The 24,719-nt window shown below is 37.1% G+C and overlaps 1 protein-coding gene across 3 annotated transcripts in view; it reads right to left on the bottom strand.

Moving 5' to 3' along the window:
• The window catches only part of NEK11 (NIMA related kinase 11), an 81,996-nt gene that overhangs the window by 18,154 nt on the left and 39,123 nt on the right, over positions 1-24,719 (bottom strand). For all 3 annotated transcript variants that reach the window (XM_050971486.1, XM_050971485.1, XM_009086384.4), the window contains 4 exons: positions 23,480-23,573; positions 22,483-22,615; positions 8,103-8,227; positions 2,767-2,827 (listed from right to left, as the gene is read on the bottom strand). In XM_050971486.1, coding sequence (XP_050827443.1) covers positions 2,767-2,827; positions 8,103-8,227; positions 22,483-22,615; positions 23,480-23,573 — 413 coding nt within the window. The remainder of the gene's footprint in view (positions 1-2,766; positions 2,828-8,102; positions 8,228-22,482; positions 22,616-23,479; positions 23,574-24,719) is intronic.

The following is a 24,719-nucleotide window of genomic DNA, read 5'->3' as shown; positions in this document are numbered from 1 at the left end:
GTACAAGATATAAAAGATTAGAAACAGATGTGTTTTCCAGTTTCATAAACAATACAAAGTGACCCAACTCCCCCTAACCTTCTCTCCCTTAATGCCAGGCAAATTTACTAAATTTTAAAATGAGTTTTTCAAACTCCCTTATCTTCTGCAGTTTTTTCTGGGGTCTTCCCAATTGTTCAATTTATCAGCACAGCCTATCTTATTTCAAACACACTCCACATGGACCTTTATAGACAACACAAAAGAAACTGTGTACCACAAAAGCTCTTGTACTTGGAGTGATTCTGGGACCTCTTGAGGAGAAAACTCAGTTACCTCCCAAGTCCTTTTATAAACACTGAGGTTTATACTAAACAAATTCCACCTGTTGAAATACAATTTATATTTATTGCATCCTTTATATCACAGCCTTTGCTGACATTAAAAAAAAAAAAAAACTTCTAGTGTTTTTCTTCTTAGTTATTCTCTAACAACTGCTTGAAATGACTCATAATCTTTTTGTATTACTTTAATAATGAAAGATACCACAAGAAATTCTGTCCTGGCCAGATTCCTGCTTCCATTGCCGTATTATTGCCATGAAACCCATACTGTTTTCAGGAGCAGCCATTATAATTCTGTTGTAGCTCTGTAACCCAGCAATATGGTATTGCCACTGCTTGCCCCAGGCCACACACCTGGAACTAAGTCTGCAAGGCTTCAGGCTTTGTCTGATCTTGTCTTGTCCTGAGGGAAATTTTGATTGAATTGCTTAACCTATAGCAGCAGTTCCTTGAATTACTATGTAGTGGGCTGTTTTGTTTTATTTCCAGTTATTCTTGTAAGATACAACCTGCTTTTTTAGATGGATAAGCAGTATTCTGTGTAGAAAGACATATTTATAACTAACTTAATTCAATTAATGTGGAGAAGTACAGGCCTGGTACAACAGCAGATGGCTTGAAAAGTGGGAACAAAAGATGAGATGTGAAAAACTACAGGCATGGGATGTCGAGAAAGGAGGCTCTGGCTAGTACTGGCAATGCCATGGGTAAAACCCATGTGCTAGTGGTTAGTGAAGGAAATGCAGACCTGGAAGGGGACACAACTAGCTTTAGGGTGAAAAAGACAGCAAGTATCTAACCTAGGTAAAATGCACTATATACAGAAAATTTTGATGCAATGGGAATTTGGAGTCCAGTGAAGAATACACAAGGTATAAATGAACATTAGCAAACACATTAAAATGACCCAAATTGCAGGTGTGTAGCTTGATTTTGGAAGAACTTAGAATAATGAAAGTTTGAACTTTCTAAGTGATACTGGGCATACAAAGATAAAAGGGAACCTGGAGATTTGACTCTTATTATCATTGCATATATTTCTTTGGAGAAAATCATACCTAATTACTGCCCAGTTTGAAAAAAGCCTGTAAGTTTCAGCACAGACTGGTGGGAAATTTTTTTAGTGATAAAAGTACAATTTATTCTTCAATATTACAATTTTTAAAAAGTAATCTTCTTGTCCCTAATAATGAAGGGAAAAGATGAAGATAAGGGAGTTTCTAATACTAAGATTGTTTTTAAAACACCACTGTTTGTCTTAGGCTAATATGCTTGTTTGTTCTCACCAACCTTCAAGGCAATTCCTCTCTTTATTAAATGAAGGGATATTGAAGCACAGAGCAAAATTTGTTTGTTATTTCAACTTCTGCAAACCCATTGCTGACAGTGATGCTGCAAATGCATAAATGAGTGCAGAATTTGGAGATAGGAGGTTCTCTGTAAGTGTGAAGAGAAACTGGGTGCAAATGTTCCTTCCTTCAGTCCTGAGGATCACCTGGCATGGGACCCAGAAGGTGGCCAGTGAACGTGACCCAGAAGGTGATCTGGCAACAACTTTGATTACTCCCTTTCATCCTTCTTCTTTGGCTCTCTCCTCCCATCTGCCCAGGCTCACAAGCAGGGGTGAACCAGAGCTCAGCACTGGAAGAGCCTCTGGAAGCAGGACTTCCTAGGAGTGTTGTGGTTTTAGATAATCCCAAGTCAGGTTTATCCCAACTGAATGAGTGCAAACAAAGCAGCTAAACGAGGCTGCAGCTCCCATGGGAGCCTTTGGGAGCTCAGCTGGCTTCTCATGCAAATCATGCTCAGGCTGCTGCTGGCACAGTCCCACCTGGTGGCTCTGAGGACAGTGACTGTGACAGACGCAGTAAACAGCCTTCTTTCTCATAAGTTTTCTTTTTAGCTTTTAAGTAGACCACAAATACCCAGGTTTTCCAACTGTAAATCTATAGGCAATATTTTGCCAGAGATTTTAGGATTAAATTACTAACTTACATTCTCACTCTTTTCTTTGTACCTGTAATGAGATACTCTTATATAAATAAGTATTATCCAAACCTTGATCATAATTTTTAAAATAGTAAATATTTTAATTCATTTTCTCTTATTGTTACCAGGATTTAAAACTATAAAATAGCTTACACATCCTCAAATATTTTCCTCTGAAGAAAAAAATGACAGTAGCCAAGTTTTAAAATTTTTTTAATAACATTTTATACTTCTGACTATCATGCTTTATGGTTTTATTGTTTTCAAAAGAAGCACTTAACTTTCTATGCCTTTTCTTTTGGCATAGTTGTACTTCTTTGCAGTAGATTAAGGAAGCCAATTTCAAAGGGATCACATTTTTTGAGTCATTTTGTTGCAAAATGAAAATAGTTGGACAGTGATGCACACCGACTGCTAATAACTGCTGCTATCTAAAGAGGATCCATCATCTTACCCAATGATCTGCTATTCAGGACACTCTCCAAATACTCAACCATTGCCTCCATATCACTGTCCTGTGAATAATAGAAATAGGAATAGCATTAGTGTGAGCACAAACCTAAACACAAACACTGTGTTGCAGAGGCACCATCCCACAAACATAGAGGATATCACATCAGTAAGTGTCAAGACTAAACTATAAAGAAGTTACACTGCCCAGGACATTTTCTATGTCTTCTTCTCCTAAAACATCAGGCTTTGGAATGATGCAATAACCAAACCACAATTTAAGTCAGATTCCTTGCAGAACACGAGTGTTTAAAACAACTGTGCATGGATTTTAAAGGAGATATATTTACTGTGGAGGGTGGTGTGCAGTCTGTGAAAATATACCAGCATTTTATCAACAGTTAGTCCTGGAAAAACAAAAACAATATTACATTGAAAAAGGCAAGTATATACTTTCTACTGATGCCAAAAATTTTTATGTTTATGATAGCTGCTCACAGCAAATTAATACCTATCTTTCATGTAATTGCATCTACTTACATGTCTAGTAACAACAACTAATTAAAAAAAATTAATTAAGAAGAGATTTTAACATTTTTATATTTCAAGTGTTCTGCTACCAAACAGATGGCTGACAGTTTTGCCACGATATCATTCATATGAAATGCTGTTTGTGTACACAGATGAAATTTAAAGTTCTGGCAATTAAGCAATGATTGTTGTCCAGGAAGAACATCACAGTTTTATGACAGTCCAAGAAGAGTTTGGACTCTGAGTGTGCAGAAGCTGCTGCCATATCACATTTAAAAACACAGCAGTTCTTGACTATTTAAAACTGACAGTCAAAATCTCGACCTTGCTAAAAAATATGTCCAAAATATCTATTTTTTAAAAATATGTCAAAAATATGTATTTTTAAAAAACAGTCAGCACTCTATGCCTTTAAGACTGAAAACAATGGAATAAAAAGAAACACTATTGACCTCCACTTCTACAATGGACAATCTGTTTTATGCTCTTCTGTGATCTTATTAAAATGCCCATTCTAAATTTCTCAATTTAGGAACTGCCAGCACTCCTAAATAGGACAGCAATAATTGTTGGCACTGGTTAAGGATCTTTTGATGCAAGTGGGAGCTGTTAGGGGTGAGCATAAATTAACTATTCTTTCACCCCAAGCTGCTGTATGGGCTTATATTTGAAACAGGCTCTGCTAGTTTAGCTGAGGTTTGCAAGGCAGGAATCAGGTTCTTGGTTAGCCATTACAACAGCTAACCCACAATCTCATAGGTTCAAAGGAGCCTCTTTCCCCTTTTGGAGCAGCCTGTGGGGTCCTGATTGGATCAAGTCAGCACAAGTGTTTCGTTTCCAGTTCTGCAGCCAGGAAATGCCAGGGAATGCATTCATTATGTTAATATACACAGCACATACTGAATATTGAATTAAGACAGTATCACAGATATCATTTCTCTGTACTTCTAAAAAAAAATAACTATTAGGACTTCATTAAAAAGATTTCATTAAATCTTTTTCATTCAAAATGAAAAAGTTATATTGATTTTCTGCTATTATTATTTCATTATTAGTTTTACTTTTATTATCACTAACAGTTAACCACAAATCTACAGACAGATAGGCAAACCATAGTAAATAACCATATACAACATTATTGCTTTAATAAAACCTTTTTAAAACATTTTTAAAATGGGATTAAGCCTGAAATTCCCAAACCTTTGACATCTCACAACAGGACATCATATTTATCCGATTATGACAACAAAGCTGGTTTCTTCTCTTTATGCTGTAAGGCAAAAGATATATTTTCACTTCTTCATCACTCCTATCCTTCTATCCTTTCCCCACTTGGGTTTAACACTGGAAGAGAGTTTAGCTGTTTCATTTAATCTATTTCTTTAATCTTTCTCTCTTTCTTTTTTTTTTTTTTTCAGAGAAAGCAGAGCCCTACAGAATGGACAAGGGACTGTGACAGATGCCCAGAAGAGAGGCACTCCCATGCACAGGCACCAGTGTGGGTGAATGCTTGCGTATTCCAGATTCAGAGCAAATAACCCCATTTCTAACAGCCACAAGCCTGCCAAAACATGTGTTAGGAATCCAGTGGAGCATTTCAGGGGTCACAGCACACAGAACACTCAGAGCTGCTGGAGCTATGATAATTTATCTCAGCTGATTGTCTGGCTTGACAATCTCAGAAGCAACTTGGAATTTGAAAATAGGAACCTACTGCACCACAGTAGTAGACTTAGTCATAGTGAAGAGGGTGAATTTGTTATTATGGTCACTGAGAAATCCACTAAGAGCATGGTGATGAACTGCAGCAAAGAGCATCCACCAGCATCTCAGCTAAATCAAAGCCAATGGAAGCTTCATTGCACACTAACTTTTCAAGATGAAACTTCTGTTAAGCTGCTTTTAAAAGCAGCTTAACATAAAAAATAATGACACACTGTTTTTTAAAGCATTAAAATGCTTTTAAAAACAGTGTGTCATTATTTTTTATGATTTCTCCCTGATTAGAAACTGGTTCTCCTATTGAAAAAACAAGTGGAAAAGAACCACTGGCTTGAAGAGGTGGAGGTCTGGAAAAGTAATTGGCAAATTGCTGCTTGAAATCTGCCAATGTGCATTTCTGCTCCAAAAGAAAGGAACAAAGGACACTAAACTCCAGTGCTGGAAAATGTATCTGAAACCAGATAGGCTGTACTGAAACGTGTCAACATGAGGCGGTCTTAGCTCCCACCCTAAACCTTTAAAATTAAAGTGTTTCAGTGCCTAACTCTACCTTCCTAAGTGGCCTTACATCCCATGTGAGGCTGCTACTTCTCAGTGTGTCTTGACATCTTTGGGGGCCTAATATAGCTTGAATAAATAGCTCATATCCCTTTCTACATTTTGCACCTTAATATGTTGTTCATAAAGATGACTTTGCTGACCCCATGCTACTGCATGAACATTGGAAATTATTTTAATCCTTGTTTCAAATAATGGGGTCACCAGAGAGCACCACCAGGTGCAGCATTTCTGCCCTCTCTGCACAGAAGTAACGAGTGAAGCAATCTTAGGATTGGAAATTTAAGAGATTTGCAGAAATTACCTTACTAGCCCCTGTGTTGCTGTGGGATGACTTTTTAGCACACACCTCCAAAAGCTTGGTTTAAGGTATCTTTGAAGAAAGGGTTTAAGAGTATGAATACCATCATAGAAATAGAAGTAGGAGTTTTGGTATGAAGTAAATGACTGCAGAAGCAAATTTTTGCTATTCTGGTAGGATTTGAAGCTTCTTATTAATACTGAGCATGATCCCACCTACCTTTGAGTGGGATTCATCTCACACAACCATTGATATCCAAAGGAAGGTGTTGTGTGCATGTTAATAACTCTAAATCCCTTTATAATAACTAAAGAGGGACCTTTCTGTGTATTCCATCCAACCTGCATTAGATGTTTACTCCCTAATAATGCTTGCTTTCTTCCCCTCACACCCTTCTGTTTGCTGAGTTCAGACAAAGATGTTCAGATTTGCACAGGTATGTTCAGTCTGCTTTCACCTCGGATTTACTGCAGAATTTTTCACTTGAGAAAGCAAAAATTGCCTATTTTCACTCCCCAAAAAATAGAAAAGGTAATTGTGTCAATAGCCAGAAACACACTTATTGAATATCTTAAGGTGACAGAGACAATGGGGTGCCAGTGGGATGGCTCTTCCAGCCCACCATGCTGGTTCTTATTATGGGATTTTTAGTCAGTCCAACATGAGGGATTGTTGCAGCTCACATCTGAATGCCAACACCTAATTTATTCTGCATTACTGAGAAATCTATTTTTGTCTTCTGCCCTTCATTAATTCTAAGCAGCAGTCTGCCTGTTCAAAACCACTACTGATTGACACTTAATGATACCATCAATGAAAGTTGAATGAAAATTTCAAAAGGCATTCTAAAAAAGAAAAATTGTCTCAGAGTCTGATGAAAATGAGCAATTTCAATGATGAAAATGAGTAATTTGATTTTCAAGAGTACCTTGTGGTAGACTTTCTGGGCAATGGTTTCTTTGCATGTCTATGTGTTGTGGGTAAGCACAAATACAGCAAACTTTTAAAAATTATTGTCTAAGATAATCCAATGTTTTACAATTGAATAACAATTTCTTTAGATCACAAACTGCTCTTGAATTTTAAGGCATCCTGTGTGTTTAATTTGAAAGTTAGGGGGACATGTCTGGATTGAATGGAGTTGTTTCTGAGTAAACTTCAAGTTTTACTTGTGGGACAATTTTAGGATCCCCTGCTAGTATAGTAAGAAGTAGAGTTCTGATTTCTCACACTTTATTTTTGTCTTAAAAACTACATCTCAAAGAAGCTATTAGTTCAAATTTTTCAAAAACCACAAGGTATTTACAATTCAGTGAAAAGTATTAGTCTTCCTGGCCGGTTCCCTGAAATGCAGAAGACATCACACCCTGTTCTGCAAACTTTGCACATGATCACAGAATAAAGTTACTGTCTCTGGGCAGAACCAGATAGTATCATTCAGAGGCACTGCAGGCCATGCTTGAAACTGGAGGCCCATGGGAGAAATTGATAGTTCCTGAATGCCTTAGGAAGATCCATTTTCAGAACTGCCTTAGGCACTTAAGTTTATTGATTTCACTGAGACTTGATCACTGGAGACAAGATTCATCTCAGCTCATTCTGATCAGATCTAAATTAGGTGCCTTTTGCAATAATCTTCAACCTTCACACTGCAATCCCTAACTTTCTTGTGGCAGCCTTAACTGATAAAGCTACTTTAAGCCTTTCAGCAATAAGTTTTCTCTTCACTGACACTTTCAGTGGGGTAGAAAAGTCTACAGGTTTGCTGAACAAGTCTTGCGGCTGTTTAGGCTCATCACTCATCACGCTGTCCTAGAAAATATGTTTAATACAGGCAGGAACTAGAGGTGACTATTTTTGCCTGGGAATTAGAGCTGGAACATAGATATTATGCTTGAAGTATACCTTCAGCTTTAATTTAATTTAAATCATAGCTGGCATTTGAGAAGATCCTACTCTGAGTGTTTTAGAGTTACAAGAATGGTTTCTGACAATGATCTACCTTAAGGCATTCATGGCAGTATTACCTTTATTCTTGAAGGAATGCAAAAATCTTTCTCATCAATATCTTATAATATGCATATAATTAATTCATGGTATTGATATAAATACACACACTCCTAAAAAAAAATCAGCAATGCCAGCAGAACAAGTTCTGGGAAGGAACTCAGTTTTCTCATGGAAAATGAGCATCAAGTGTATACGGGGTTCTCAAAGGTCACTTTTACCTGGTGATTTGTCTTAGAGACTGTCCATGACAATTCTACATCTTCCTCCTCTTCACTGTCCTCTGAATAGGATTCAAACTCATCTTTATAATATTCTTCTGCAATTTCTGGGTCTTCAGGGATCTCTAAAGGCAATTAGGAGTTTATAGTATATATAGAGAAAAAAAGAATGATCTGAAAAAGATATAAATGAACTTTATAGCACTGGTGTTACATCAATAGCAATGTATTCTGTAATTGAAAGCAAAGGATAGTTCTCAGAGTGAAATGTTTGTCTTTAGTGATATGATACGCAGTGTTAAAGTTGCTCTGGCAAAGTGCAAATCCTAATCATGTGTGAATTAATAAACCTAAGGGATCTATATTGATATTGCACTGAAATCTCTAAACTATACAATAAATCAGGCTGGAAGTGACCTTATGGCATCATTGAGTCAAAGCAAGGCCAGTTTTTAACTGAACCCAGCTTTTGTGAGCTGAATTTAGAAGTGAGTTTTGTTTTCTCTAACACACGTAACTTGTGGTGAATACAACTGCTAAGCTAAAATAGAAAATAATATATATCAGGTACATGTTTAAAAGATATGAGAAATTAAATCTATATATTTTCCCAAACTTTCTTGAAGAAATACTACAATAAAATAAAAGAAACTACTATAAAGTCAAGCTATGCATACTTTTGTGTCATGCTCTCTCAATTTATTACCATCACAAGTTTTAGTAATAGCAATGAGTGCAATATTAATGTAGCCAATGAGCCCAAGAAGTAAAATAAGTGGTATTAAAACTCAACACATTTATCACAGCTTGAAAGACACTCCAGCCACTCTGCACTGGGTGAAATCCTTTGGCATCCCAGACTCTGTACAAAAGAATTAGTGAAACAGCTTGAAGTCTGATTACATTTCCTTCAGGGGGATATTACTAAAGAAATGTTAGTTGAAGACAAAAAATATTTAATGTTCTTCTGTCATAAATCATCAGTATCATTGTCATAATTTTAGCTAATGCTAATTTCAACCACTCTCCTCAATTAAGTCTGCCCCTTTAGAGAAATAAGAACTATCTTAAATTTTACTGCATTTAAATAAATTAAGCTCAAACAATATGACATAAAAATATTAATCGATTTTTAAATTGTTTTACATGGATAAAAACCCAAAGGGATTCAAATAGGAGAATGCAATTAAAATCCTTATAAAAGACATTTGAGTTTGGGCAGGAGCAATAATTCTAATCTTTTAAGGTGAAAGAAAGAGAACTCAGAAAAAACAGTGTAGCTATCTGGAGCATTAGATAGTTAAGCTCTCCTGTTGAGATATAAGGTCTACTATCTATTGTCTCCAAAGTAATTGCAAAAATAATTCCTTTCTTTATAAACCTGATTTAGCTCCAAAATGCTGACACATTTTTTGTTGACTCAGGTTTCTGTTTTAAGGTATTAATGGAAGCTGCATAAAAGCCCCATGCTCCACTATCACAATTTCTAATCTTAATCCTTCCTGTTTCTATTTTTCACCTTTCAAAAAAACAACTAATCAATATCTGAATTTCCAGAAGAACACCCCCAATCCAAAAATATTTTCTCACAAAGAAAGCATTTATTTAATTGCTTGAGTTCTACAAAGTGCCATTTGACAGAAAGTCCAGCACTTTATTAAAAAAGAGAATCTTAAATATCATCCTTTCTACGTGGAAAGAACACCACAAAATTAAGATACATCTCCTTTTCCATGTGAGGTGATCAATTTTTCTTTCTTGCAGAGAGGCTGTCATCCAGTGATTAGGAATATTTTATTAGGTTCATCTGCATTCCGTCTATGTGCATTCAAATACTTATAAAACAGCCCATTTATTATGTTGTAATACAAACATCAGACTATGCTGGTGTTTTCTGAGTCATCTTCTCCCACGTTCTGCATTTGTTTATTGCTGTACTAAAAAATGCAAGCCTCCCCTTTCCAACCAAACAAGGTATCAAAATCAGTCTTTTTACTCATCACTGTAACTTTAAAATGTCTGCTCTGGCTGCTGTAAACTCTATACTTTGTGAGCAACCCACGACCAAAGAAAACTGGTGATGCCCCGAAACTATGCAGAGAGGCTGGCAGTGGCTGTGTTCCACTTCCATGCCAGTCTTTGCATCCTTGTTGGAATTATTCACTTCACCACTTGTGAAATGGGTTTGACAGCTGTTCATAGACAGCCAGTTAATCTGAGCTTAGTAATACAATCAGAAATGCTAGTTCACATGCTAGAGATGTCCCAGGGTATACAAGTTTACTGGCGCCAATTCAGAAACCAATTCCAAGTGGCATTTCTGAAAGAAGACAGCATGTCCACTGCAGGGGAATTTAGCATTTATCTAATAAAAGTTCTTAAAAATTTTTGGTTTTATGACTGGCATCTTTAAAGAAGGAGCCTTCAAAGCAGTTACACATTTATTTAAACTGTTTCCATATAACAATTCTTTGAATCTTACCAAAGTAGAGCCAGCTCCCAGTCCTCCATGTATTATAGATGCACAAGACATCTCTGGTTCTCTGCAGAATTATCTGAGTATAGAACAGCTTATTGAGCTGAGGCCCAGGATCAGACCAATTTCAAGAACAGATCAGGTGGATTTGGCACAGCAAACACCATAAATCAGCCTGGCAAGCTGTGCCTGTGCTGGCCTAGTGAAGTCCAAGTGCAGATAGCTTGAGTGAGTTGGTATTTTCAGCTCAGGGCAGGCACTGTCAGGGAGTTCAGGTCCCACAAGCTTCCATTTCCATGTCTGCAGTCCATCATCTAGAATATTTGCAACCTGAGTTTTCCCATAATTCCATGTGATTTCACAAACACCTCCAATTTCCATAAACCAGGTGACAAAAGACTGCTCCCATTCCTGAATGTTACTAGAGAAGTAGCACACTTAGTAATGTAGCACAGAAGAAAATTCTTTGGTTTGTGCTTTCATAGAAGTATTTTTAAAAAAATATTGGTCTTTGGGCTAGGCTGTTTGACCAAACAGCCTAGCATGGACTCCAGTGACAGGACCTTCACCTTCTCCTTTGTTCTGATAAATAAATTAGAAATTAAGCCTATTTGTGCCTGGGAGTACTTGGGTAAAGAAGTGATGCTAAGTGAGGGCAATGCCAAGGCTATTGTGCTGAAAGAGGAAACAAAACTGCTGCTGCAGAACCCAGGGGACCCTGCCTCTGTTTTGACAGCTGGACAGGCATCCAGCTGAGCATCTCTGACACAGCATTTTTACATTCTCCACAGGGAACACAAGGAAGGGTCTGCAGAGCTGCTTCTGCCCCCTGACATCCCCACATCTCTCAGGTGGTCTCTGAAAGCACCTTGTGCTTTATCCAGCTGTGTGTATTGCACCAAGGCCAGTCACAACAGATTTTATTTGCTGACAAAGCACTGAATTCAGAACAAACTCGGCTGTTGCTTTGGTGTTGCTAGATGGTTTAGGCATAGCATTGAGACACTTGATACTTGCTATTAGATATTAGAAAGAAAACAAGCTTTGAATAAAACCATTCCTCTTTAGATGTCTTTCTATAAGTAACGTGATGCTAATAGTGGAATGAAGGGTAAAAACCCATTATCTAAAATAACCATAAAAGCCTGGTTATTTCCCAAGAAGACAAGCTAAACAGAAAACAGAGAATGTGATACTTGTAATATTTTGCTTAAATCCACCAAGAGCTTGTTTCAGGTAGTGTGGCAACTCAGCAACAACAATTTTCTCCAAAGAGATGAAAATACTTTGATAAATATCTTTAATTTTCTCCTGCCTCAAACTCATACTTGTCATTGTTGCATTGATGTAGTATTTCCACATTCCAGAGCATGCAGAAGACAATAAGTAAGGCCACTTTTATTAAAAGGGAAAAAAAAAACAGTAAAAGGAAAAAAGAAAACAGATGGTGCAACATATGTAAATTTCCACTATTTTTATTCACAGTAAGAGAGTCACACTTGACTCTTAAGGACTGTGGTACTTTTTGATCCAAAAGCTTCACTGCATCTCTGGAAAAAGATAGATTTGCTCAGCTGCCACATTCCTACCTTAAGAAAAAAACTGCTATATTTTCATTTTTTTACACTCGGTCTGCACAGCATCACACAGAGGAAAGTGAGGAGCAAATCACTCAACTGCTCTGACACACTGTCATGAGATATTTTGGACTCCTAAGATGGTGACATGAACCAGGACACCAGAAAGTGGTGTTACCACACCTCTGTCACTGGAGACTGACACAGAGAACTCAGAAAATTGAGAGACAGGGCCAGGACAAAGGTCCTGGTAGGACCCCATCAGAAGCACAAAGGTGCCCTTGATCCTTTCCTTTCTGTGGAAATGCATCAGCAAACACCAGTTTGATCCCATATGAGCAGGTGTTGCCTATTGGAGCAACAATGCCAGTGGCACCCAGGCTGGGTGCAAGAAGGGGCTGTGAGAGCAGAGTCCCTTCAGCCCTGAGAAGGGAAGGCAAAGGGGAAACCTTGCTGCTGTCTATGCCTATCTGATCAGAAGATAGAAGGAAGATGGAGCTTGTCTCTTTGCTGAGCTGAATGGTGATAGTACAAAATACAACAAACATCTGGAACATCCTAAATTCGGAGAGGGAGAGGGAGGGAGGGAGGAGGAGGAGAAGAAGGGGAAGGGGAAGGAGGAGGAGGAGGAGGATGAGGAGGAGTGGAACTGGCTTAAAGAATATGCAAGAGCTCAATCAAGCCTTGGAGGTGTTCAAAACTTGATCAGACACCTCTAAACAGCCTGATCTGAAATGAACAGCTTTGAGCAGGGGGTTGGACTAGGCTGCCAGGGGCTCCTTCCAACCTAAATTATTTTATAATGCTGTGGTTATTTGATTCCTCACAAACAGTTCAGAACATCCCGATCTCTTTGTCTGTGCACACATATTTAACATACACACTAAACAATCTAAGCAGAAATTTAGGAGCTGGCAAGAGGAGCTAGTGCACAGGGCTGGGCAGCTCTCTTCAGAGCTGTGCATCAGTTATCACAGAGGAGAAAACAGAAAGGCATTTTTGCCTTCAAGGAAGAAAATATTAGGATCTGAAGCATGGTCAATAGGAGAGATGTTTGAAAGACAGAGATGTTTCCCTGAGCTACATCATCCTGAGTAAGAAATTCTACCACAAAGGAGATCAAGGGCTCTGTGACACTCTGCAGCTCAGGACAATACCCATATACTTAGAAAAAATAAAATAGCTTCTTAATTATAATCTAAGCTAAGTCAGATTGGTTTGGGGGTTTGAGGTGGGTTTTTTTGGTGTTTTTTTGCCTGTGCAAGACAAAACCCTTCAACTTTAAAAGTTTCAGTCAAAGAGAATCACCATCCTTTAGTCAGGTATAGATGATATATGCATTTTCAAGCTCTGAAGATTCATTGTTCAGAAAGACAGTGGAATCTTTTCTCCATCTCTTCTAAACTAGGCTGAAACAGAATCTCAGAACATACATTTCAGAAATGAACTAGGGGATGTACAGGATTTTTGTGCCCATGAAAGTCCTGCAGAATCCTTCTGGAGAAGGACAAAAGGACTATGAAGTTGTTAAATGAATCATCTTCTGACATGGCCATGAGCAGCTTAGACATAAAGTAAAATGAGTTCTCCTAAATGAAAACTAGAAATATAACCAAATTTAAACAGTAATACTTTATAATTCTCCTCTTCGCATTTTAAAAAAAGGAAAAAGCTTCAAATATCTTATGGGTGTCACTGAGTGAAGAACTACTTATTGTGAAATGACTAGAAAAAGAGATACTGAGGGTGTAAATCAGAGTAGCCTTATGGGAATCATCTACTACTTGATGTTAGAAAGAAAGCAGCAAGTTTCAAAGTGTTTATCCAAGGAAAAATTACCTTTTTTAACCAAAATTAAATTTACAAGAGAAATATTTTATTTGAAGGACACAGTTTTTTTTCCCTAAACATTCCACCACCTGGTATTTTATCAGTAACTACAGAGACAAAGCATGAGAGGAAAAAATAAGTTCTTCAAAGGAGTGGTTAACAAAAATGAACTGCAAGAAGGAAGACTTGATCCCATTTTTGCCTAGTTTTCTGAATAATATGTTGGTTTTTTCTTCTGATTTCCTAGTTGTCACATACAGAAATGGGAGCTCTGGTAGGCAGTGACAATAAAGACGAAGCCATGCTGCATTTCAGAGATGGTTTAAAGATCAGCAAATCTAAAAATCTTCCAAATATTCAGAAATCTTTTTAGCAATGATGGGTGAATAAAGAGAAAGAACAACACAGTGATTTAGTCAATAACAAGGAGTATTTAGTGAGTTTTGGAAGCAATTTCATTTATACATAAGAGTCCTTATTAGTGTAAAAGTTGCCCTACTACTTGCACTGCTTCCAGCAGGAACAGACCAAGAGATGTAAGTTGAAGGAAAGGTGACCTAATGACACCAACTTAAAACTATCTATCTTACTCCCTGAGTTATTTTAGACTTTTTTTATCAGTCAAAGTGTACTTTCCAATAAAAATTCTGATTTCCTCCTGAATCTGGCAGATGCTGACCTCTTGACACTTTCCCTTTTAGTCTGACATAAAGGAAAAAGTCCACATGTTAACATAAAATCTGCTCCTTAAGAGGCTCACTTCCTTCTCTCTGAGATTTGGTTCAAGAATGCCATTTTTAAGACTTAAACTGGGGGTATTTTCACAACTAAAAGTTACAGAAAAAGAAGAAAACAAATGGGAATGGCTCATATCCAAACCTGGTGTAGGTAGTTTTGCACACAAGAGTCTGGATGTAGCAAAGATGCAAAATGCATTTTATTTAGATATAAGCAATAATATAAGTCCTATGTTGAACAAGTAAGAAAAACAAACAAATGATTGCAACCAAGCAAAAAGGTGTTGAGCCCTTATACACCCAGATGAAATTCACTTGTGAAAGCACATCTTTAAAAGATCACAGGGGCACACTTTGCTCTGTGAAGCAGAAAATACAGCAGGCGAATTCAACCAAGATCTTCACTGCTGTCACCTTCTCATTCCCTCCACCCAGTTGTCTGACAGCCACATGCAGTGAAAGCTAAAGTGGCAAAATATACAATCTAATTCAGTATTTACAGCTTCTTTCAGAGCAAATTCTTCCTCACTTGAATTTGTCTCAGCTCCCCAGAAATGCCCTCTAGTTGGATAAGTAAGCCAGCAACTGGGGCTGGACTGGGAATCGTTATAAAATGTTTTTCAACACCATCCTGTTCACTGATGCTTTGTTGCAGCAAAAGCTTGGTGCATCTTTATTTACATCAGCAACCTCGTGTCTAATGTGCAGTGTAAAGCTGTGGTGCTCTGCATGTAGGACAATGTGGAATAGAAACTAGCATCTTTCTAAGGAAGATTTAAAACACTGAAATTATCTGAAAGTATCTGCTATAGAATCCAGTATGCAGTACTTTGTTTTTGACTTACACAATTTCAGTGCATCTGCTTATAATTGCTTCCTAAATTCACAGAGTGCTTCATAAATGTTTTTTAACATAACACCTTGGAAAAAGTGAAGGGAATTCCTGTGTCATTTTTAAAAAGACTAGGACAGAATAATTTTAACTTTAGTCATTGACCAAGGTGAATTTTGAAATAGACTCTCTTTATCAATGCCAAAATAAACAAGTCTGAAAAATAGATTAGGAAAAAAGCAGAAGTTGTACAGTAACATAATTTGCTCTCCCCACACTGAAAGTGTTAGGGTTTTTTTACATAACTGCTGTGTAAAGACTTCATTCTTGCAAGCTTCCCTCTGTGAACCAGCAAGTGCAAGTCTTCTTGTAAGAAGCAAGCTATGAATTTTTGTGAAGCTATGAAAATATTTTAGTAGCTAGGCATGTTGAAGAGGAGATAGATTTGGAAAAGATTTCCTGAAGAAAACTCCTGAGTTCAACTCCTGCTCTCCAAAGGCAATACTTCAAGGAAAGAACTTCCTAAATAAAAACAATAATGCTTTAGTCAATGATAAAAAAGGAAAAAAAATCAGTGAATAATTTTTCACTTTCTGGGTAAAACTTGCAAACTTCATTAAATCTTGATTTTGCTATAATAAATCAGATTTAGTATTGCTTTAATTGAATCTGGGACAAGTTGGACTCAGTGTGAAACCGAGAAATGAAAACAAGAGACAGATGAGGAGGTCAGAGGAGCACACTACACCCTCAGATCCTGCAAGAGTCTCAGGAGTTTGTCAGCCCATGTTCCAAGGACAAGTGTAGGACTGGTAACTGCAAATGCCAGAACTAAGCTAATGAGTTTCTCTCCACAAGCATCCCACACTATCATTGCAGCAAGTCAGGGAATAAGCCTTGTGATCCTGGGAGTAGGGTAACCACAAGGAAGAGGAGACCAATGGTTAACCACAACAGAACTCACAGCAATGCTGTCCCCTTAATTGAGACAAGATTTCCTGGTTACAAACGAAAATGTAACAAGAACAATGCAAAAAGGTGCTTAATATTACTTATTCTAAGTACCATTCTGCTTTATTTTGACTTGCCAGACTGAAAACCAAGACAAGACCTGATTTTCCTTAAAGCCTCTGAGTAGTGTGATCACATGTATGGTCATCTTCAAGAGTGTTAGTTCATGAGTATGAACAAGTACCATTTTACAGGCACAAAAACAAAGGTGTGTGTGCATAGATGCTGGATTATCTACTCAGAAATATTACAGGTTTTTAACCTTCCAAGATTTACAAAACTACCTTGAAAATCCTTCAACAAACACAGTTTGTAAAAATAACAGGCTAGGAAAAAAGCACAGTGTTTTATAATGTGTGAACATTTCCTATTTGAGGCCCAACTGAACTTTGTCCACTTGAAAGTCAAAGCAATATATCCATAACTTAAAACTAGCCATGGAGACATAGGAATGATGTACACAATTACAGTAACATACTTAGCTATTTTGAAACTGTAATGAAATCAGGGTGTAATGTATTACAAGATATTAAGATAAGGAATTCAACAAATTATAATCTTTGCAGTATACAGAAATAAAAAGCAATATAATAGAGATCAGAGAGATCACATAATATGCCTCTTTATTCATACGGCTTTAATTTGTTACTTTGTTTTTCTGCACAAAGAATTTAAATACCACAAGTATTTAACTGAAGCTATTCTCCTCTTTTAACTTGACCCCTTCCCACACAAAAACATGTTTATTAACTGCAGTAGCAGTTTATGAAGAGCTGGGAGTCTTACAAAAATGGATGTGAACACAACGGAAGCCCCAGCTGGCAATCCAGAAATGCAGGATATAATATTTTATTAGTGCCCCTTATGTCCAGTGTTGTTTTGCTTTGGCTTTCTCTCATTCCAGGCAATGAAATAGTACAATGAGGACAAGTCCTTAAAATATAGATACATATATAATTTCTGTAATGCCTTTTTAAAAAAATAAATCCTCTCCATCCTTGTTTACCATGTCTCATCAGCTGTGAGATTGATAGGAATATAAATGGCAATTTTAGCCACAAATGCCAGTGCATAGTTTTAAGTTTTCATGCCTGTTAGAGTGTGTGGCTTGTGGAATTTAACTCTCCCTATGGTTCCTGTAAAAGGTCTGGGCCTTTGGTAGCTTTGTATCCAGTTTATCTTTCAACTGTAAACACTGATCCAAACCAGAAACATCAACAAGGATGTTAAGGACATGGCAGATTTGTTGCATCTGGAATTGCATGGAATTATCCAGAAGCATTTTTAGATACAGCTTATGATTTTGTAGCCAATTTCAAGGCAAGTTCTACTGTAGAAATTGAATCAGAAACCCTGAATCTTTAGCTATTACTGTTGCATAACAAGATTATGCCTTGCTCTCCACGCTATTTTCAGCTGAAAAGACTGTGTTCCTCTACCTAGAGGATTTTCTATCTAGCAAACAAAGAAATTTCTGATATTCCACCCCACTTTCCCACATAGGTGGGTACAGTGCATGATCCAGATTTCTCTGGATTCTTTACAGTAAGCCCCCATAAGTGTTTCCTAATTTATTCAATATCTCTGAAACTTAGCCAAGTAAAAAGGAATCAAGATGTACAAAGAATTGAGAGGAACTATGCTGCAATATCTGGCTTCATTAGAAGACATTGCAACCAAGGTGAAACTACCTGCACTCAATTATTGTGATGCAGTCAGAGATCTGCCATTACGTAGCCCAGTGTGTAGTAGCACACACAAAAAAGCTGAGGTGGTCTATCAGTGGAAAATCTAGGGCAAAGATGACTTTCTGCATTCTAAAATGTCAATATCCACTCCCCTGGAAACGGGGGTATCTGCATCTCTGGTTATTCTTTTTGAACCAGAAAAGTGGACGACAAGCTCAATCAGGTACATTAGAAGATGAAGATGAATTGTAATGGTATACTAGGAAGCAGTGCTTTACTTTTGTGATGGTTCCAGTAGCTTTTTAGAAGGAGGCCACATCATTAAACATTAAACAAGTGATCAACTTGCCCAGCTGGAACTGCCCTGTTCTAACTGGCAGAGGAAGACACTGACCATATTCATCCATAACAACCAGGCTGGGTTGTAGGTCATGGATGGTCCTATTATTTTGTTGATAATATTTTGCTTATGTCTTATAAAATGAATGATTTTATTCCAGCTGCAATCATTATTGTTAATGGAAATGAGCAGTTTAATATGCAGAGCTCTTTTTCACAGCTTTGTTGAGTTTTTTTCTATTAGATGAACTGACCTCTGGTTGCCAGCACTACAATACAATTTGCCTCACCAGTATTTTCACTAACCCACTATTGAAAGATAAGTACATGCACTGAAAATGCAGTAATCTCCAGAAAAATACACATTGACCTATCTGTCCTAGTCCAAATGGAGATAGCTTCTATAAAAAATTGGTTGAGAGACAGGGGGGTGGGTGATGTTAAGCAATTTATTGCTAGGTGGCTTTTTTTTTTTTTATGATAACAAGAGAAGAATAATAATATACTTTGTAGGTAACCCTCAGCAAGAACAGGAAACATAGGTGCAAGTTTATCCTGACACATTCTGCACTGCTCGTTCCTACATCATAGCCATGACTTGCAAAATACACTTTTTAACATTCAGAAATAATTAATCAATAAAATGAACTGGAGAAATGAAGCAGAAAACAAAACATCCAAATCAAAATATAAAGATAATTCAGTTATTAATCATTAACTATTCCTAATGCTAATCATTAGCTATTCCTTTTACACTGCTCGTTGAAAACAAATGAAGTGTACAGATGTATAAATAGATATATGTTCAACACACAAATATTTGAATTCAACACTGACAGTGGCTCAGTGCTTCTGTGTAGTATCTCTATTCAAACCTTATTTCAGGTCCTTTGTCTCTTGCATGTACTTGGAGAAACTGAAGTTGGAAGAGACACAAAGATACCTATAGTAGGCCAAAATTGTTCCTAGTAGTACAATATATTCTTAACTGCACTGTCTGCCATAGAGTTAAATTAGTTGTATGATGACAATTCCATAAACTTAGGGCATTAAAAAACCAAAATAATTATTATATATTCTGAGGAAAGAGTTAGGAAGCATCTTAAGGAAAGAATAAGGATGGAAGGTCCAGATATGCTAAAAGTGACCAGTATTAAAACATATGAGCAGTATAGAAGTTTATAGAGGTTTATACAGAGGAGGAGAGAAGTACTTAAGCTGCTGGGCAATAAGGCAATGCATCTTAAAAATGTTAAAGAAACAGTGCTTACATTGCTTGCAACATTTCTCTTTCAGAATAAGAATCTGATAATTTCTTATAAGATTCTCAAGAACCTGTACCAGCTGTAAGCAGTCTTGAGGAAGCTTTTCTGTGGTTCAATGAGTTCATCTCCACATCAAAACCACAGGGTCCACTCACATCTTTCATGTTCCAGAAAATAAATGTGCTTGAAGACTAACAAATTGGTCAGCTGTAGGTGATTTCAAACAACTCTTTCAAATGTCTCTCAAGTGCGCAAGGCTATGAGTTAGAATAAAAAATGTTCAGAATATCATTGCTGATTACATAAAACAAACATGGAGAGAGGCTTGAACTTCCCAGGAAAGTCCATAGCAGTAGAATGCTTTTTTCTTTGCTAAATTTTGTCCACTGTTGAGTCCAAAACCCCAAATTGCCATAGTGGGGTTTGTTTGTCTAACTACACTGCCTTGTTTTCCCCAACTTTCAGTTAAGTGTAACTACCACTACTAAATCTGACTCAAGATGCCACAGTATTCAAAACTACTTGCTAAAGCTAAACCTTAAGCTTTGTATTTGACACCTTCCACAATGACATACAACTGTGATTTATAATGGTTTAGATTATTTTCACTGAAAGAGGAGTGCAAAGTGTTTTAATCTCAATTTCTTTCCTTAACCCTTTAATAGCCTGATCTTTCAATACTCCAAACCCTGCTCTTCTCTTCAGCTCATGTTGCAAATTTTAGAAGGACTGCAGGCTATGAGCCACAGATACTCTGAACTTTCCTCCACACCTGCTGGGTCTGGAGTACTATCCCTAGCTGTTCCTCATTAGCTTTTCAGAGGATTTTTTTAGGTCTGCCCTGGTAATTTATAAGTTGCTCCTGCCTTTTCTCTTCTTTCCAAACATTCTGAGTGATTAGTTGTAACTAGGGAGCTTGTTAGTCTGCTTTTCACAGGCTAACTTCTGCTAATGTAGTAAGGGTCAGCAAGATTAATTAATATGTAAGACAACTTGCTAAAACCATTTCATAGCCTTGCTTCTAGTTTTTGGTTTTTTTTTTCTTTTAGTCTTGTATAGCCATTGATCAAGAACTAAATTCTATTGGAAAACCAACAGCTGGAACAGTTTCTACATTTTCAAATGCAAAGGTACAATTAATAACTTAATAATTAGACATGTAGGATATGCATGGTTGCACTGAAATGCTTAAAGAAAAGAAGAGCATGAATACTGAATAGAATAAGAACAAGCTTTGACATCAGCTTCAGGAATAACAAGGTATTCACAAAGCAAAGAAAAGAAACCATGTAATTTCTCTTGCTCATCCATAACTCTTTTTCTGTCATGAACCCACCACTCCTCCATCAGAGACTCTGGCACAAGCAATTAAACATGCATTCAGTTTTGTACAATGGGCTGACCCAGCTTTTGCATCACAGATACAAATGCATCTCATTCCTGTCGTTATAGTTTAAAAGCTTAATGACCTCTAAAGGCAGAAAAATCAGTTTCTTTCCTTCCAACCATGTTGTTCTGTTTTTATTTAGGAGTCTTTGTGTGTTTCTCCCAACCCAGCTCTCACCCACGTTTACTGCTTTCTCTCAGTCCTCCCTTTGCACGTTTCCCCACCCTCCCCCCAGGATGTATTTCTAGAAGCTGGGTTCTCTCCTACACAGGTCATCTCTCCTCATGCTGTGAAACAGCAAGCCAACCACATAGACACAAATGAGGGTACATTGAAAGAAAAAAAATAGCCATTTGCTATTAAAAAACCCCAAAACACCTCCACCACAAGCAAACTGATTCTGATGCCATTAATTTAATGACCTATCCTTTCACAGATGCATATAAACCAAGACTAAAAGGCAGCGCTATTAGAGAAAAGTAGCCTTCTTACTTTAAAGTATATTGATGAATATTTGCAAGATTTTAATCAGATTAAAAATATTTCACCATAATAGTACTCACACAATGATTTTTAAATATATGAGTAAGACACTACTCCAGAACATTGTAGAAAAAAACATATAAATGTCATTTTAATAATATTCTCCTCATTGACCACGAGATTTCCTCAGTCTGATGCTTTTCAAAAAGCTTGTCTACTTTTTGTCTATAACAGAAGAATACATGTTATATAGTACTTCATATTCTTTAGACAATAGCTAAATATTTGTGGACAATATAGATAAGCAGAGTTTAAAGAGTTTCCATCTGCTCCTCTCATTGCTGAAGATAAAGAAAAGGGCATCAAAGTGTACCAAAGGTGCAAACACTTTGAATTCTTGTACTCCTTTTTTCACTGGAGAGATGAGTTAGGAAACGCTTTTCTAATGCCAATCATTTCATATGTGGAATTTCCTTCAAATTCAGCATCTCCTTTGGAGGAAGTACATTTACCTCTATTTCTGCTCACAAATCACTCAAACTTTGGGAGCACAGACCTCCTGCCATGTAACCTTGCTATACATCTGCTGTACATACATTTGCCCAGATTAATTTCCTTCTCTCTTCACCCTTTTTTGACAACTTTACAAATGTGACCACTTTTTAAGCTGCAGTTTCCCCACTGCACATGAACCACAAAGGACAAATCTTTCTTGACAGGAATTTTCATTTTAACATCAGGTTTTGAATTCTTACCATGGTCTGTAAGTTCAGACATGCCGAGTTCACTTGTCCCATTCCCTCTTGGTTCCTGTCCTGTGGACACATAGTTGCCCACAGCAGCTGGCTGAGAATGAATGAGGTGTTTTGAAGTCTGCTGATCAGATTCCTTAGTCAAATGATGAAGTAGCATGGAGAAACAGGAACAGAGCTTTCAGCACAATCACAACGCAATGGTTTCCCTGATCTACACAATTCCTGGGACATGTATTAGGCAAATACTAAAATAAAATCCTGGCATTTTCGTAAATGATCAGTAGTGACTCAGCCATAAGAAGAGGCAGGTTTACTATTTTTTTTCTCTAGACACAATGGAAAACAGAAAAGAGAGGACATGCAAAAAAAAGATAGAATACAAAGCACAAAAAAATTATTTCTGTGATGCATTCACCAACTATTTCTCAACTGACCCTTTTTTTCCTACAATAGGATGTGGTGCTAGTGTTGAATTGGCTCATCTTCTGTTGCAGATTGCTTAAAAGCAAAGGACAACTTATTCTGGGAGTCATTCCAAGGCTTTATTCTTACTAGAAAGCCAGCTGAAGTGTTAATATGGTTAGGCAAATGAAAAGAGCCCTCAGCCACACCAAATATAAAATGTTTAAAGGATTACAATTCTAAACATCTTGAAAAGAAATGTATTTTCAACTCAGATGTCATACAGTCAATAAAACACTTCAGAGAGCAGATCTTTAGATTTAAGGGCAAATTAAGAAAAGATAACTGAAAAAAATGAAACTGCAATGAATAGGGAGCTTGTTGAACCATATCTGAATATTGAATAACTGAATGTATTTTCCTCATCACAGATCAACCAGTTCAGCTAAGCAGTCCAGATTTTGATGCCCTTCCCAGTTATTAGTCTCAGAACAGGCCTGTGACTCTAGTGCTTAAGAAACTATGTGGGAAACAGAAAAGTGCTATATCCTGGGTGCACAAAAATGAGACCTTCAAAACAACAGCCCATACTTACATGTAGGACATTGACATTCAGCTGCTGAAAATTACGGGACCTGAATTCTTGCATTCTTTTGATATTTTCTTGGTATTTTTCTTCTGCCAGCTGCCTGTAAATACAGAACACTTGTATTTAGAATATGATATCAGGGCATGTACAAAGGGATCTTCTAAAAGCAGACGTGGGGAAACAAATTCCACATTGAGATTTTCATGTTGCCAAATATTCATGGCATCTACTCAGGTTTTAATGAGCACAAAAAGAGATTTCAGACCTTATTTCAAAACCCTACTTTATTCTACCTTCGCAACTTGCATAACATAATCAAGAAATAGTAAATTATTAGTCCCAGTCTTTTCTAGTTCTTCCAAAGGTCCTAAATACTCTGGGCTTTATTCCACCAGGTAGTGCAGGGACCTTTCAGCTGTAGACAGGCATGCAACATTTGTGTATGAACTCTTCCTCTGGGGGCAAGTTGGTAACTGTGGGTTTCTATGTGGAACCACTTAAGACAGGTGCTTCATTAAGCAGTCCTTCCAGCTTCCATTAATACATTCCCTTCCCACCCATCTCTGGATTTGCACTGCTGGAAGCAGATCTCCAGTTTGAGAAAGTATCATTTTTGCATTGTTTCCAACATTTGCAGCCAGAGTCAGCTGATAATGATCTAGAGCTCAATGTTGATCCTTTTTAAAGATTCAAGACTGAGAACAGAGTGTGAATATTAATGTTGCCTTCATATTACAAAACAAATATATTTCGTTTTGGGGAAGGAAAAAATATGAAAAACTCATCAGAAAACATCAAAATGCAAGAAAGCAATGAAAATGAAAAACAAACTAGAACAATCTTGCAATTAGCACTGTTTTCTGATTTCCATTTTCTGATTTCCATTCATTTTTAAAAAGTGAAAGACACAGACTTCCTATTTACAAATTTCATATTAGTACAAGAATCAGCTTACCATATTACTGAAAGCACCATGCAGAAGCGGTACTAAATTTAATACTTTTTATACAGTGGTTTCAGTTCAAGGAGAGGTTTTTTTTAAATGAGAATCAATTTATGTATGCCAGTCAGACGCAAGTGCTCTTCAGACATACTTTCCAAAAGGACAAGAAAGTCTTCGTTCTTTGCTTCAAATGTGTCATCAAAACAGTATATTCTGGTTTTTATTAAAAAACCCCAAACAAAGCCTTCCAGTTGTTCCTCATATTCCATCAGAAACTGTACCTAGTCTCTTCCAAAACATTTT

Source organism: Serinus canaria, chromosome 2, assembly GCF_022539315.1.
Source record: "Serinus canaria isolate serCan28SL12 chromosome 2, serCan2020, whole genome shotgun sequence".
NCBI classification, from domain to species: domain Eukaryota; kingdom Metazoa; phylum Chordata; class Aves; order Passeriformes; family Fringillidae; genus Serinus; species Serinus canaria.
Note: the sequence above shows the minus strand (reverse complement) of the source record. Positions and strands in the feature narration are given on the sequence as shown.